Source organism: Ascaphus truei, chromosome 2 (assembly GCF_040206685.1).
Source record: "Ascaphus truei isolate aAscTru1 chromosome 2, aAscTru1.hap1, whole genome shotgun sequence".
Lineage (NCBI taxonomy): Eukaryota > Metazoa > Chordata > Amphibia > Anura > Ascaphidae > Ascaphus > Ascaphus truei.
Window position 1 is genome coordinate 345,396,239 of NC_134484.1, and position 17,450 is coordinate 345,413,688.

Here is a 17,450-nt window from a genome sequence, read left to right on the forward strand (position 1 = left end):
GCCACTTTTTGTTTATTCGTTTTTCTCCCCCCACTACCTACAGCCTAAATTTACTTATTAATTAATCAAAAGGATTATCAATTGATTGGAGAGGTATTTCAAATCTCCCCACTCTGACCCCGTTTTTTAGCATGAATTTGTGAATACATCTAACCATGTCTATAGACTTTATACCAGTACTGCAGAGGTTAATTAAACTAGCAATTGTATAGGGTATATAAAGCAACACTGGAAGGGGGGGGTCCATACTCCTGACGAAGCCAGCCATTCCATTGGCGAAACGCGTAGAGTGGACCCGCCCAGGAGGTGAGAGGATTGGTGCCCGCGAACTGCCAATCAACCGCCGAACCGGAAGTGACGCGACGGAGCTGATCGTGCAGACCGGAAGTGACGCGACGCACCGGAGAGACCGCAGCTGGAGATCCCCACACTGCCTGGGTGTAGCAGGGAGCCTGCGGAGGAGAACTATCCAGGATATCGGCGGTGCGGTGAGCTGAGGCAACCATCCCTACCCTCCCATCACTTATATAGTGAAAAACGCTTATTTTGTTTTTAAATATTGTGAGTGCACATTTTATATCCTTTCATAAAGTTTTTTGTATACCATTGATCTGCACCATGGAGGTCTGTTTTTATCTTTCCATGTACACCTGCTAATGATACCCCAGTTCCAGCCACCTCCCGTGTTTACTCAGAGGGACCCACCAGATTCTACTGATCACGCCACTATACATATCCTACCTACATCCTGTGAGTAGGCAGCACTTAGAGGCCAAGCATCACAATCATCTCACACCTGTACATTCCAGTCTGCACTTAGTGTGTTTTCTTGTTGTGTTTTCTCCCACATGCTCCCCCTGGGTTGAGAAAATATCGTTTGATCTTCTGGGACCAGTCAAGACAGTCCCTTCCAGAGGGTCTGAGCAGGGGGTTGCAACTTATATTATACTTTCACTTTTGCACTATTTGAGTCACGATTTTCTTCGATATCACTATTTATGAGTTATATATATTCACTGTAATTTAAGTGATCACTAGCACTTAATTAGCGCCAGTTTTTTTCACCAATCACGTTATCACATTTACTTGTCTGTACGTTTTCCCTACATGCCAATTAGACTGTAAGCTCCTCGGAGCAGGGACTCCTTTTCCTTAATGTTACTTTTATGTCTGAAGCACTTATTCCCATGACCTGTTATTTATATTATCTGTTATTTATTTGATTACCCCATGTATTACTACTGTGACGCGCTATGTACATTAATGGCGCTATTTAAAGACATACAATACAATACTTATTTATAACAGTCAATTGAAGCAACCAGCATTAACATGTTTCATCATGATAGACAAATACTGTAGCACTTATAATTAAAACTGTCCTGTGATTTGTAGTCAGACACTATTTAAATATCTTGTATTCCCTTAACTTTTTAAGACTCCTACAAAAACTGCAGCTTTTTTCTTTCTACGAATGTAAAAAAAGCCAGTTTTAAGATATTGGTTGATGATATAAAACACTGAGTTGCCTAAACCAGCAGGATATTTTTATTGTAACCTTTTTCAAATAGCAAATATTTATTATGACTGCTGAGCAATGATAAATACTAGAGATCTGTGAAATCTTCACATTGGTTTGCCAGCCATGTGACACTGACACTTCATTTTGCCAAATTTCACCAAGCATTAAAAGTTATTGTGCTTTGCTATTTCCCTTCATTTACAGATGTAGCAAACCTTAAGGTTCGCGGCACAGAGGTCACCTGTGATCCTGTGACCACGGGGCTCTGGAACCAGAGGATTAATGCTGCAGTGTTCCGATAGGGAAGCAGAGACACCCCTCAGCGAGACACTGTCTCCAGAGCCACAGATTTTTACTGTTTGGGCCGCAGCTCCGGAGACAGTAAGGTTTGCCACACCTGTACTGTATCTTAATTTCTCTTACAGATTTGCTTACTGAAGAGACTTTAAATCGGACACACACACCATGTGCTTGTGCATATGGAAGAGGGAGTCAAGAGATGGGGATATCATGTCTCAAATGTCAGATCAGTCAGTGAAGGATTACAAATGTAAATACTGTATGTATAATCCTCTGGCATTCTCATATTAATTCATAATAATCTTGACAAAGATCGAAATGTTGATCTCACAATACATTTTAACATTTGTACCAAGGCCTCTCGAGTGCCGACGTTTGCCTTTTTCGTCATACTGTACACGTATTAAGTCATGGAGCTCTGAAAAGGAGAATTGGATTTGGATCCCTCATTAACTGCCATTGACTTAAATGGCAATAAACACCAATACAGCTCCGATACCCGATATCGGAACTTCATCTGTCTCCCCCTCTGACTTGTAAATGGTAAATTCCAATGCATAGTAACACACAGGTTTTCTTCTTCATACAGCCTTCCTATGCAGAATTTGATATCAGTGGGAATGTTTTGGGATTGATCTTCAATCAAGGGATGATCTGGTAATGTATTTTTCAAAAAGTCTTGCATGGTTGTGTAACCCTCCCTGCCCGGCTTCCTAGGGAGATTGCATTGAGGTAGTTGTGTGTTTAACATCAGCATAGATTTACCTTGTCTCAGGGTGCTGGATGTGGTCGGCTGGGCAATGGAAAAGATGGGTCCCAGGAGTTTTATAGTACAACTTCAATCTTTATTCATGTTCCAAAGCTTGGGAACACTGCATCCACATTTACAATAAGATTGACATGGTTCTACATTGCTTCATTGATACTGTTATCACTCTATACATAGCTCTTCCCTGGGCCCCTTCTGAGATCCTGTCCTGCTCTGGAAAGGTTATTACCCTCTTTTCTCCTGTAGGAAACATTCACTTTCTCAAGGGCTAATACCTCTGTATATGGAGATCCTCTTGTGGGGCTGATCTCGTGACATCCCAGAGCCCTATCTAGGCAGCTCTCTGTGACATGTCTGCATTTCTGGGACCAGCATATAACTTCTGTACATTGTTGTAAGAGTTATAACTGTTAGGGCACTGTCCCTAACTAAAAAAAACAATAAATAGGGGGGCTAACCTAATCTTTCCTTTACTAGGGGGACTTTCCCTCAGCTTCTACTTCCCGAGGCTCCTACAGTTCTCTCCTTCTTGAACCTAACCTTCCAGAACATTTCCTCTGACTCTTATATCCCCTAGCACGTCGTTCCAAGTGTCATCATAGGGTGAATCATATCATCCACTGCTTACTATTAACTCCTTAGATTACATTAGTAACCAACACAAGGAGGGGAGGTTACAGTTGAAATGATATTGTACGTGGCTGACCTGAAGATTCATAACTTGCTATCTGTGGCTAAACTGACAGCAGCTTTTAGATGTGTTTCATAAGGAGATACTTAAGGTAAAAAATGGGCATTATAACATTAAAGGTAAGCTACACCCCAATTAAGAAAAACCTTAATCTGAATGTTCTCATATAATAATTTTGTGTATTTAATGTATTGTAAGTGGGGAGAAGGAAGGAGGAGAAGAAAGAGAAGCAGAACACACAAACTGTCATTGAATGCAAAGGTGGAGTTTATTTTGTCTCCAATAAATCAAAAATAAAATATGTACAGGATACAGTCCATATATGGAGGTGTTCAGACCTGCCTAGACAGAGAGTGGTCCCAGGAAAAGGCTATAGGTACCTCGGACAGGGGTTACCTTTACCTTCAGGGCAGACTAGACTAGCAGAGTCTGTCTTTCTCACCCACCAGTAAGGCTTCAAAGCTTTAGCAACACAAAGCTTGTCACTGTGTTTGTCTCTCCAACAGGAAATATAAACAGGCTCAAGGTTAAAAAGGCTGCAGTCTAATTACCTGGGCTGCAAAGCACCGCGTCTTGATCTATCTGCAGCTCAGGTTAGAGAAATAAGCTGAATTGGCTCACAAACATTGGTACAGCCATGAGCCACATCACATACAGTATATCAAGACAGGCCTAAATATCGATTAAATAATTAAGCTATATCATAACACGTAATGGGCTTCATGGTTTCCTTTGTGTGCTGCCACGTTCAGTGTTCTGCATCTCTACGCTATCCAATTTGTGATGTCATTTATGGCTCTAAATGAGAGAGGGAGCATTTGGCAACAGAAGAAGATGGTGTCGATTTGTGTTAAAGTTTTCATTTGAAACGGAGTTTCTTTAGCAATGATGTGACTTTTCTGCTATATAATTAATTTACATTGTACAATATCAACAAATGATATGTAGTCGAACAAAATGGCAACTAGAGTCCTGGAATGCATTACTGTCAAAGTGAGATTCCTGGAATCCGAACCCCACAGAACAAGGCGAGTATTAGATTCCCTGAATCCGAGTCCCAAGACTCCTGGAATCCGAACCCCGCAGAACAAGGCGAGTATTAGATTCCCTGAATCCGAGTCCCAAGACTCCTGGAATCCGAACCCCGCAGAACAAGGGGAGTATTAGATTCCCTGAATCCGAGTCCCAAGACTTCTTGTGGTTCGGATTCATCGGATTAATGAGAACAAAGAGATCGAATCTCTGTTCCTGAGCCTAATCGAAATGGAAGAAACCAATTGCTTTTGGTTCCCACTTGGGCCTGGACTTTACGATATTTCCCTCCCTAAAATTGGCATGGGAGTCAGCGGGCAGAGAGTGACTCGTGAGGGTTAGTGAATGACTTGTGAGGGTTAGAGAGTGACTCGTGAGGGCTAGTGAGTGACTTGTGAGGGTTAGAGAGTGGCTAGTGAGTGACTTGTGAGGGCTAGTGAGTGACTTGTGAGGGTTATAGAGTGACTCGTGAGGGTTATAGAGTGACTCGTGAGGGTTATAGAGTGACTCGTGAGGGTTGGAGAGTGACTCATGAGGGTTAGAGAGTGACTCGTGATGGTTAGAGAGTGACTCGTGAGGGTTAGAGAGTGACTCGTGAGGGTTAGAGAGTGACTCGTGAGGGTTAGAAAGTGACTCCTGAGGGTTAGAAAGTGACTCCTGAGGGTTACTAAGTGACTCGTGAGGTTTAGACAGTGACTTGTGAGGGTTAGAGAGTGACTCGTGAGGGTTAGAGAGTGACTCGTGAGGGTTAGAGAGTGACTCGTGATGGTTAGAGAGTGACTCGTGAGGGTTAGAAAGTGACTCCTGAGGGTTAGAAAGTGACTCCTGAGGGTTACTAAGTGACTCGTGAGGTTTAGACAGTGACTTGTGAGGGTTAGAGAGTGACTCGTGAGGGTTAGAGAGTGACTCGTGAGGGTTAGAGAGTGACTCGTGAGGGTTAGAAAGTGACTCCTGAGGGTTACTAAGTGACTCGTGAGATTTAGACAGTGACTTGTGAGGGTTAGAGAGTGACTCGTGAGGGTTAGAGAGTGACTCGTGAGGGTTAGAGAGTGACTCGTGATGGTTAGAGAGTGACTCGTGAGGGTTAGAGAGTGACTCCTGAGGGTTAGAAAGTGACTCCTGAGGGTTACTAAGTGACTCGTGAGGTTTAGACAGTGACTTGTGAGGGTTAGAGAGTGACTCGTGAGGGTTAGAGTGACTCGTGAGGGTTAGTGAGTGACTCGTGAGGGTTAGAGAGTGACTCGTGAAGGTTAGTGAGTGACTCGTGAGGGTTAGAGAGTGACTCGTGAGGGTTAGAGAGTGACTCGTGAGGGTTAGAGAGTGACTCATGAGGGTTAGTGAGTGACTCATGAGGGTTACAGAGTGACTCGTGAAGGTTAGTGAGTGACTCGTGAGGGTTAGAGAGTGACTCGTGAGGGTGAGAGAGTGACTCGTGAGGGTTAGAGAGTGACTCATGAGGGTTAGTGAGTGATTCGTGAGGGTTACAGAGTGACTCGTGAGGGTTAGAGAGTGACTCGTGAGGGTTAGTGAGTGACTCGTGAGGGTTAGTGAGTGACTCGTGAGGCTAAGTGAGTGACTTGTGAGGGTTAGAGTGACTCGTGAGGGTTAGTGAGTGACTCGTGAGGGTTAGAGAGTGACTCGTGAGGGTTAGTGAGTGACTCGTGAGGGTTAGAGAGTGACTCGTGAGTGTTACATAGTGACTCATGAGGGTTAGAGAGTGACCAGTGAGTGTCAGAGATTTACTTACGAGGGGAGAGAGAGACGGGGGAGGGGTGACATGCGAGGATGGATGACATGTGGTGGGTGGGGGAGAGTGTCCCTGTCTCCTCCATGCAACTATAGGGCCTGAAGAGTTACCTGCAGATAAGAGACGCTCCCTGTCTTCTGCTGCCGCCGCCTCCTCGGATGATTAGATCCCATCGTCAAGGGAGGCGTGACAGCAGAAGACAGGGGAAAGGGGTATTAAGCATGAGTTTTTGCCTTCATTTTTTTTTCATCAAAAACCAAAACACATATTTTTTTGAACCAATACCAAATCTAAAATATATTGAAAAGAAAGAAAAGCCAAACACCAGTGAAAATGCCCACCCTTCATCTGCATTGTTCTTCTCTTTAACAGCACATACTGTAGCCTGACAGTAGTAGAACCTGCTGCAGCATAATGATTGTTTTAATAAAAAAGCCCAGTGAGAAAGCATTTGTGTTACTGCATAATGCCTAATATGAATCATATGTAAATACAATGTGTGGACGGTAGAGGAAGTTTCTGTCTTCCTATTATGCAGATTTCTCAGTGATCTTCTCTTTCTATTTCTCACAGGATGGGTTCATTTTATGCTCCTGGGTTAATTGGAATAAATGTCCTCAGGTTGCTGACCTCCATGTACTTCCAGTGCTGGGCAGTTATGAGCAGTAATGTTCCTCATGAACGTGTCTTCAAAGCATCCAAATCAAATAACTTCTACATGGGGCTGCTTCTGCTTATTCTTTTCCTGAGTCTCCTGCCTGTGGCCTACACAATTATGTCTTTGTCACCGTCCTTTGACTGCGGACCTTTCAGGTATAGTAAGGGATATTATATTACCAGTATTGCCACTCTTGCTCCATCTTCATACTGCGATAAAGTCTATATTTCTTGATATCTGGTTCATAAGGCTGCGGCCAGGCTGGGAGCATGTGCGCTGGCACTCGAGCGCCATGATGTCTAGCACTCTGATTGGCCGTGCAATTCCTGGCCAGCTAGTTGCGCACGTGTGGGGGCATGGCCATGATGTCACGGAGCTAGTTCGCCCTCATTGGGCGAACCGCTCACGTGACGCACCAGCAAGCTGCAGAAACAAATTTACTTGTCTCTGCAAGCAGTTGAGTGCTCACACTGGCCACACACATTGTTTGCAATGTGTTTCATGGTGCGAGCGCACGCGCCCGCTCATCATCACCCTGGCCGCAACCTAATAGTTCTAAATCTATATGGCAAATGGAGCCTTTAAAAACAAGGAGAGGATTAGAGTCTCATGATGACATGGAGTCAGGTTGGGAGTCTGACCAGGGGTGTAGCTATAGCCCAGGCAAAGCCCGGGGGCCCGTGCTCTTGGGGGGCCCGCTCTCCCCCCCTGTCAGCGGCCCGGCCCCCTGCCTACACATTAATTCCCTGCAGCGGCCAGTAAGCACAGAGGAAAATCCCTTCCTCTGCAGGTGGGCGGGGCATGTGTCAGGGGGTGGGACCTCAAGTAGTGCACCGTGAGACTGGAGCTGCAGCCTGAGAGACAGGCTGGGAACGGTGAGAGGGAGGGGAAGGGTTAAAGCACAGGGGTAAAAACAGACATGAAAGGGAAAGGATACACAAAGAGAAAATGAAGTTCAAGAGAGAAATACATGAGAGAAAAGAAAGACATGAGAGAGAGAGCGCAGAGAGAGCAGAGAGAGAGCAGAGAGCAAAGAAAGAGCAGAGAGAGAGACCAAAGAGAGAGAGAGCAAAGAGAAAGACCAAAGAGAGAGAGAGCAAAGAGAAAGACCAAAGAGAGAGAGAGCAAAGAGAAAGACCAAAGAGAGAGCACAGAGCAGAGAGAGAGAGAGAGCAGAGAGAGAGAGTGAGATAGACCAAAGAGAGAGAGAGAGAGAAAAGAGAGCAGAGAGAGCAGAGAGAGAGCGCGCGAAGAGAGAGAGAGAGAGCAAGGTGAGAGAGAGGGCCCTGAAATTGTTTTTGCCCGGGGGCCCGCAAATGTCTAGCTACCACACGGAGTGTGGCATTGATTTTCATGGGTATGCATGAAATATTTATGTGTGTTTGCTAAGTTCCTAAACAATTGATTTACTTGTGGCTGCAAATTGTCACTTTTTACAGAGTGGCCCTGTGCAATTGTATGAGCACTATCTATTAATACTGTATGTGTAATAACGGTATCTAGATTTAAGAGGGTAATACTGGTAGTGTTGACGTCTGTGGAGGTGATCAATATGTGTAAGAGTGATGAAAATGAGGATGAGTTGAGAATACCATACTTAATGCATAATTACCATCCTAATCACCCCTAATACAAATTGAAATAGTATTAGGAGTGGAGGGGAAAAAAAGGTGACAAATGGCAAGGTAAATACGGACCATTACTAGCAAACCAGAATAAGATTTTTATAACATCACTTACATTTCACCCCCTAAAATAACTTTCTCTTTTCATACCTTATGAGCCCTGACTCGTAATATTTTTCTGCAAACAGAAAAGGCTCAAGATTGCTAAACTGTGCTATTCCAACACACCTTATGGCCCATTCAAGTTTCAAGTAAATGTGTCAGAAGGTGTCTTCCTGAGCAAGAAGGCGTCTTAAACTAAAAACAAGTTGTAAACCAGACACAATGGGATACATCCCATCCGATATGTACATTATATTGTCCTTTGAAAAGTACTGTATGTACAGTATTAGATACAAAGGGAGAAATCCCTACATAAAAAGTAGTCCTTGTCTCAAAACCAGATTTTTTTATTCAGGTTGGGATACACCTTACAGGACGTATGAGTTACTTCTCCATATTGTTTTTCCCAGAGAAGAGTATCTGTCTTTCTAACTATTGCCTTCTTACGATAAGGCAATAGTTAGAATAGTGAAAAAAGTGAAATGAGAATTATTATTTGCAGGTAACATTCTGTGTATAAGATATTCAGATCCCTTTATGTGAGTATATTAAATATCTGAGGGGGAGAATCTGATCTGATTTGTTAGTAAAACACAGCCTGCTTGCTCTTTGATAAATCTTTTTTTTTAAATTTTTTATAAACAGAATTAAATGTCTTTAAATAGTCAAAAGGTCTTTATTTTAATTTTATGAGTGGAAATATCCAAGCTCTATTCATTTAAATTGGATTTAATACCTGTCAGACAAGGTGAATACAGGATTGATACTTTAATGCTTAAGATAATACACTCAGCGTTAGGACTGTAAACTGGTGTATATGGAGGCGAATACAATGAGCAATGTAACAAAAGTGTGAGCGCTGTAATGGTTATGAGGAAATTAGGATATTGGGTTAAATTAACTAAGCAGTCTTCTGCCAAAGGGTACCTTCCAGTACTGAAAAACACCTCTCAGCACATTGACTGGGCTGTAATGTGTCTTTAAGATGTAGAGTATCTTACGGCAGAAGACTGCTTAATAAATATGGCCCATAATGTTGGTGCTGTCAATATAAGTAATCCCTTGTGTTTCTAGTGGGAAGAAAAGAATGTTTGATGTTATCCAAGAAACAATGCAGACTGATTTCCCACCTTTTGTTGCCAAAATCCTGAGTTCTATAGCAAATCCCGGACTAATTATACCTGCCATTCTTCTTATGGTGTAAGTACTTTTCTCATTTATAAATATTATTGTGATTTGTAATTTGGATATAAAAGACATTGACTTACACAGTGCATAATGGTGGAATTATTGGGCACAAAGAGAAAGCAGAACAATAAAAATAAAGGTCCTGTATATTGACAGACAGGATGTAGAATAAAATAAGTCGTAGAGGAGGATACAAGAGTTTGTTTAGCAAAGGAGATCAATATATGATTTATTTTGTTTCCATTAAAATTACCATTGATATACACCATACATAAGGTTACCAGTAAACAAGGCTGCTCTTAGATGTATATATAGAATTAGGAATATGTTTATTAAATTAAAGTATTTTACCAAAAAAATACATTAAACAGAGACTCTTCCATAATTTATAAACATAATCCATGCATTTGTACATGTTTATTGCAAGGACAAGGAGCCAGTGAGTGCATTTGTATGACTTCCACAGGTCCCCTAAACTGGCTTCATTAAAATCATTGTCAGATGTCGTACAGCAATTAGGCTGTAGAAGTTTCTGGGTAGTGACAAACAAAGGACTGCAAATTAGCACACAGCATATTGTGTTTAAAGTTAGACATTGCAGCAAGAGTGCAAGAGACTATGACAAACGCAGGCGTGAAAGGATATAAAAGATAAAGGACCCATCCAACTTCTTTGTGAAACTGGGGGACAGTGGGTTTCTGAAAGATGTTCATACTGTATATAGGAAGTACTGAGCTGCGTTCGGATAATTAGGTGGTTCAGATCATTTGGTCCAGTAGTTTTCACTGGAAAAGTTTGAAAACTAAGGAAGAAAAATGTACATTACCCAGAACTCCAAGGGGATTATCGTACTTTATGAAACATGCCACAGTAATAGGTAATATGTTAATGTTGTTTATTGATGTATAATAATGATGTATAATCTGTACCCTGCCATATTTTGCAGACTGGCTATTTATTACCTCAATGCTGTTTCTAAAGCTTATCAACAAGCAAACATAGACTTGAAGAAGAAAATGCAGATGGTAAGTCAGCTTTTATCATTTATTTCATGATAGAGTATATTCTTTAGCAAAAATGCTTTCTAAATACATTTGTTTCCAAATTCAAATGGAAAAGAACTTGTAGTATAAAATTACTGTGATTATTTTGTTTCAGAATAGAAATAAAATAACAGTTTTTATCAGAATATGAGGTTGTATAGATTCAATTGTAGTTCACATGACGTGACGGAGAAAAGCCCTTAGCTTCTACTAGCCCTATGATTTAACCATTGTAATGTTGTACTGTACAGAATCTCATTAATTGCATGGACACCCCAATATGCTTTTTTTTTTTTTGTCCAGCAAAGAGAAGAAGACAAAAATAAAAGGAACAACAATACTGAGGCTAATTCTATAATGAGAGACTTAGAAGAATTACTTCCACCGAGTGCAAGGAATGCTCTCAGGCTTCAAACAGCTGAAACAGGTAATCTTCATGTAGCATTAGAATTCATTAACTGCAATTTGTCAAATAAATATATATTTATATATATATATGTGTGTGTATGTTTTTAGTGTATCCATAGCTTGAGAGGAAAATGAGTTGAATCAGCTGGTCATTGGAGCTAATTTGACCTCTCTCATTTCTTTTGTAAATATGAGATCTTTCATGTGGCTTGGAAGGCCAATCTTGTGTAAGATGAGGGTGGTATGTTTAATCGAAGGTGCAAGGAAGGAATAAGCAAAGAAGATACAGCAAAGTTGAAATGGAAAATTAGCTATTTCCTCACACAGTCAATTTTACAAAGAATATATACAGTCATGTGAAAAAGAAAGTACACCCTCTTTGAATTCCATAGTTTTACATATCAGGACATAATAACAATCATCTGTTCCTTAGCAGGTCTTAAAATTAGGTAAATACAACCTCAGATGAACAATAACACATGACATATTACACTGTGTCATGATTTATTTAACAAAAATAAAGCCAAAATGGAGAAGCCATATGTGAAAAACTAAGTACACCTTATGATTCAATAGCTTGTAGAACCACCTTTAGCAGCAATAACTTGAAGTAATCATTTTCTGTATGACTTTATCAGTCTCTCACATCATTGTGGAGGAATTTTGGCCCACTCTTCTTTACAACGTTGCTTCAGTTCATTGAGGTTTGTGGGCATTTGTTTATGCAAAGCTCTCTTAAGGTCCAGCCACAGCATTTCAATCGGGTTGAGGTCTGGACTTTGACTGGGCCATTGCAACACCTTGATTCTTTTCTTTTTCAGCCATTCTGTTGTAGATTTGCTGGTGGGCTTGGGATCATTGTCCTGTTGCATGACCCAATTTCAGACAAGTTTTAGCTGTCGGACAGATGGCCTCACATTTGACTCTAGAATACTTTGGTATACAGAGGAGTTCATGGTCGACTCAATGACTGCAAGGTTCCCAGGTCCTGCAAAAAACAAGCCCAAATCATCACCCTGGTATGAGGTGTTTGTGCTGATATGCTGTGTTTGGTTTTCGCCAAACGTGGCGCTGTGCATTATGGCCAAACATCTCCACTTTGGTCTCGTCTATCCAAAGGACATTGTTCCAGAAGTCTTGTGGTTTGTTCAGATGCAGCTTTGCAAACCTAAGCCGTGCTGCCATGTTCTTTTTAGAGAGAAGAGGCAACCCTTCCAAACAAACCATACTTGTTCAGTCTTTTTCTAATTGTACTGTCATGTACTTTAACATTTAACATGCTAACTGAGGCATGTAGAGTCTGAGATGTAACTCTTGGGTTTTTTGCAATTTCTCTGAGCATTGCACGGTCTGACCTTGGGGTGAATTTGCTGGGATGTCCACTCCTGGGAAGATTGGCAACTGTCTTGAATGTTTCCCACTTTTGAGTAATCTTTCTCACTGTAGAATGATGGACTTTAAGTTGTTTGGAAATGGCCTTATAACCCTTCCCAGGTTGATGGGCAGCAACAATTGCTTCTCTAAGATCATTGCTGATGTCTTTCCTCCTTGGCATTGTGTTAACACACACCATAATGCTCCAGACCAGCAAACTGCTAAAACTTCGTTTTTTATAGAGGTGGTCACACTTACTGATGATCAATTAATCAAGGTGATTAGCAGCACTAGTAGTCTGCTACTTAGCATCTTAATTTCTATGGAAGCAGTAAGGGTGTACTTAGTTTTTCACATATGGCTTCTCCATTGTGGCTTTATGTTTTTTAAATAAATAAATAAATCATGACACGGTGTAATATGTCATGTGTTGTTGTTCATCTGAGGTTGTATTTACCTCATTTTTAGACCAGCTAAGGAACAGATGATTGTTATTATGTCCTGATTTGTAAAACCATTGAATTCAAAGAGGGTATATTTTCTTTTTCACATGACTGTATAGGAAATTGCACCTCTTAGTGTATGTGTGTGTGTTTGTTGTGTGTGTGTATAGCAAGCTAAAAACTATGACACCCTGAAGGCTGAGATTATGGCACAGTTAGGGGTCACCCTCGCGGTTCAGTCCCAACGGTTCCACTCCTGGCATTAAAAAACAGAGAAGACTTCCCGCTCCCAGCTCTATGACCTTATACACTCTGCAAGGAAGTGGCTCCAGCCTGAGGTATGTACCACCACCGCAGTCATTGAAAGAGTCGTCATAGACTGGTTCTTGAGGGGTCTTCCCCGCACCATCCAGAAGTGGGTAAGCCAGAGTGACACCAAAAACACAGAGCAGTTGGTGTCCTTAGTTGAACGTCACTTGACTGCTGAGGAGATGTCCAGGAGTTCAAGTCCAGATGAGTTTTCCGGTCCCCGCTTCCTGCACGTCAGGAAGTCCGGTAAGACTGTTCCTCGGAATAACAGTCCCCAAGGACTCATAGACTCGTATAAAGGAGTAAGAAATTCCACAGCCCCTAGGAGGGACTCTTATTCCCAGTAGAGTGGAGATAAAACCCAGACCCAGTTTTGGAAAGTACACAGAGTGCTACAAATGCCATGAACTTGGACATGTGGCTGCAGTTTGCCCTCAGAACACTGAACAATTGAATGTAACCTTTCTGCGGGGCATTTTTCAAGCTGGGTTTCTGCGGTTAAACAGACTGTTATAGAGAAGGGTAATTTAGAAAACAATAGGACGTGTGATGTCAAAGTAGATGGGACCCCGAAAAAGGAACTGCACGAGACATGTTTAGGCTATCAAGAGGCAGGCCACATTAAACACTATCCTTGCAGTTCGGATGAGGATGATGCTGACAATGATGATGATGAGAAGGAGGAGGACTCATGTGGCACAGCGAAAGGGCAGCCTCCATTTGCAACAGAAGCTCCAGAAAATGTTTACCTCAGATGGTCAGGAAAGCTTGACTTGACAGGAAAGCTTGACTTGACTTGACAAAGACTACTCCTACCACCAGCAATGGAAAGCCGAGCGAGTCAGACAGAAAGAGTGTTGACTGGAAACGGTAATATGAGATGTCACAGCAAGACGTTCAACACTTAATCACCGAGCTAGAAGTTTCTCAACGAGAGGGTTGCACATTCAAAGCAGAGCTTGGTAAAGTAAAGCAGCAAGTACTACAGGAGTGACTGAGTACACAGTGTGTCCCCACCGAATGAGGAGCTGAAGGCCACATTGAGTCTTACCCGAGCATCACTGGAGGTGGAGCTAAGATGCCAGGTGACGCTGTATGAGAGGGAACGGGAGAAGGTCCAGAAACTGGAACAAGACATGGAGAACCAGAGAGGCTGCTCCATCCCAAGAGTCAGTACGCCAAGGAGAAAGAGGCATGGAAAACAGAACCAGCAGTGACCTTGGTGATGAAATCTGCAGAGCTCCAAAATATGAAGGATGCGTTGATGCAAACTCAGAGCAAGCACCAGGAAAAGGTGAAGGCCCTGAGAGGAGACTTCCAGTTCAAATTGCAGAGCTGCAAATGCAGATTACAGCGCTAAAGATACAGCTCGCAAAAAGTTAGAGAGAGAGGAGGTGTCCATCCGTCAGGTGGCCTGCTATGAGACTGAGAGGGCCGGCTGCAATGGGAGCTGGACAGGGCCCGGGAGGAGCAGCTGCAGCTCAGAAATAGAGAAAAGTTAACAGATTTATGCTTGCTCTGCCTTTGCTAGAAGAGGTGGAATCGTGACTCAGCTCCAAAGAAGTTGAACTCGCAGCTGCACTAGTGGAAAAAGAAGTGCAGAAGGACAGCTTCAAGACCTGAGAAAGGCTCTGAAGACTGAGCTGGATGCTACGGTAGACTCTACTGCTGTCCAGCAGGAGGTTTCTTAGGTGAAGTTGGAGAACAAGGTTTCAAACCTAAAACAGACACTTGGTTTACAGAAGCAGTCCATGGAAAAGATGACGGTAGAGTTAAAACAGAAGGAGCCTCTGCGGAACAGTAAAGCCCTGTAGCTCCACTACAGGAAAACGTATTGGCCGTGCCCAAGTGGCTGGATGCCATGGAAACCAATATCCATGAAGACAAGGGTACAGTAATAGTTGGGGACACTGCCCCAATAAAACACCAGATTGTAAAGGCTGAAGCGTCTGAGCAAAAGTTAACTAAGACTTACCCTAACCCGCAGCAACAACCAAAGGTATACAGTTAGGTCCGGAAATAATTGGACACTGACACAATTTTCATAATTTTGGCTCTGTACGCCACCACAATGGATTTGAAATGAAACAACCGGGATGCAATAGAAGTGCAGACTTTCAGCTTTAATTTAAGGGATTGAACAAAAATATCATATGAAACGTTTAAGAATTGCAACCATTTTCATACACAGTCCCCTTATTTCAGGGGCTCAAATGTAATTGGACAAATGAACACAATCATAAATAAAATGTTCATTTTTAATACTTTGTCGAAAATCCTTTGCAGCCAATGACTGCTTGAAGTCTGGAACGCATGGACATCGCCAAACGCTGTGTTTCCTCCTTTGTGATGCTTTGCTAGGCCTTTACTGCAGCTGTCTTCAGTTGTTGTTTGTTCGTGGGTCTTTCTGCCTTAAGTTTTGTCTTCAGCAAGTGAAATGCATGCTCGATCGGGTTGAGATCAGGTGATTGACTCAGCCATTGCAGAATATTCCACTTCTTTGCCTTAAAAAACTCCTGGGTTGCTTTCGCAGTATGTTTTGGGTCATTGTCCATCTGTAAAGTGAAGCACCGTCCAATCAACTTCGCTGAATTTAGCTGAATCTGAGCAGACAATATATCCCAATACACTTCAGAATTCATCTGGCTGCTTCTGTCTTCTGTCACATCATCAATAAACACTAGTGACCCAGTGCCATTGTAAGCCATGCATGCCCATGCCATCACACTGCCTCCACTGTGTTTTACAGATGATGTGGTATGCTTCGGATCATGAGCCGTTCCAAGCCTTCTCCATACTTTTTTGTTCCCATCATTCTGGTACAGGTTGATCTTAGTCTCATCTGTCCAAGGAACGTTCCAGAACTGGGCTGGCTTTTTTAGATACTGTTTGGCAAAGTCTAATCTGGCCTTTCTATTCTTGAGGCTTATGAATCGTTTGCACCTGTATTTGCTCTCATGAAGTCTTCTCTTTATGGTAGACTTGGAAAATGATATGCCTACCTCCTGGAGAGTGTTATTCACTTGACTGGATGTTGTGAAGGGGTTTTTCTTTACCATGAAAAGGATCCTACGATCATCCGTGTTGTCTTCCTTGGATGTCCAGACCTTTTTATGTTGCAGAGCTCACCAGTGTGTTATTTTTTTCTCATATTGTACCAAACTGTTGATTTGGCCACTCCTAATGTTCCTGCTATCTCTCTGATGGATTTTATTTTATTTTTTGCAGCCTAATGATGCCCTGTTTCACTTACATTGAGAGCTCCTTTGTCCACATGTTGTGGATTCACAGCAACAGCTTCCAAATGCGAATGCCACACCTGGAATCAACCCCAGACGTTTTACCTACTTAATTGATGATGAAATAACGAAGGAATAGCCCACACCTGTCCATGAAACAGCTTTTGAGTCAATTGTCCAATTACTTTTGGTCCCTTGAAAAAGAGGGGGCTACATATTAAAGAGATGTAATTCCTAAACCCTTCCTCCAATTTGGATGTGAATACCCTCAAATTAAAGCTGATAGACTGCACTTTAAGCCCATATTCATTATTTAACTGTAACTTGAATTTATTTTGGTACACAGCCGTAATAACAAAACTTGTATCAGTGTCCAATTATTTAAGGACCTAAGTGTAAGCGAGACTCTGAGCACAAGAGGAAGAAGGTGGAGATGCATCTTCACGAACTGCAGGCCCAGAAGGACTAGTAATTGCTGCGATTGGGGTAAAGTTTTAAACTGGAACTGGTTTGGGACACCCATTGGAAGGCAAGAAAAAAGAAGAGATAGATGTTGGATGTCTCTGACAAAGAGGCTGGTGCGCAAAATGGTGCACAAGCCGCTTCACAAGACAATGTTACGCTGGGGAGGGGAATATGTGATACAATCACTGTCTCTGTATAGGCTGGAGTGTTGCAGCTAGTGTGCTTTCCAGTCTACAGGAAGTTAATCTCCCCTAGAGAAACTAGTTTCAGCTGCAGCTAATCAGGTTGGACTCCTGAATGTACAAGGAAGTGTTTTAAGGCAAACACAGAGAGTTTTCATTCTGAGAGAGACTGCTTTTCCCCAGAGAAAGGGGGGAGACAGAGAAAGTGCTCTCCAGCTAAAGAAGAGGCTGGCAAAGTTCTTTAGACCCGCTGGATGGTGGTCGCGGAGTCTGCTGGGACTGACTGGGTCTTAATACCAGGAAGAAGGAAGGAAGGACACGAGACTGCGCTGAAACAGGGTCCTCCTATCCTT

The 17,450-nt window shown here is 42.3% G+C and overlaps 1 protein-coding gene across 1 annotated transcript in view; it reads left to right on the plus strand.

The window, feature by feature from the left end:
• Nucleotides 1-14,011, plus strand: part of LOC142488248 (transmembrane channel-like protein 2) — a 93,093-nt gene extending 79,082 nt beyond the window's left edge. Inside the window, exons 15-21 of the mRNA XM_075588619.1 lie at nucleotides 2,412-2,479; nucleotides 6,635-6,874; nucleotides 9,521-9,646; nucleotides 10,581-10,659; nucleotides 10,981-11,104; nucleotides 13,176-13,513; nucleotides 13,718-14,011. Coding sequence (XP_075444734.1) covers nucleotides 2,412-2,479; nucleotides 6,635-6,874; nucleotides 9,521-9,646; nucleotides 10,581-10,659; nucleotides 10,981-11,104; nucleotides 13,176-13,513; nucleotides 13,718-14,011 — 1,269 coding nt within the window. The remainder of the gene's footprint in view (nucleotides 1-2,411; nucleotides 2,480-6,634; nucleotides 6,875-9,520; nucleotides 9,647-10,580; nucleotides 10,660-10,980; nucleotides 11,105-13,175; nucleotides 13,514-13,717) is intronic.
• The last annotated feature ends 3,439 nt before the right edge of the window (nucleotides 14,012-17,450 follow it).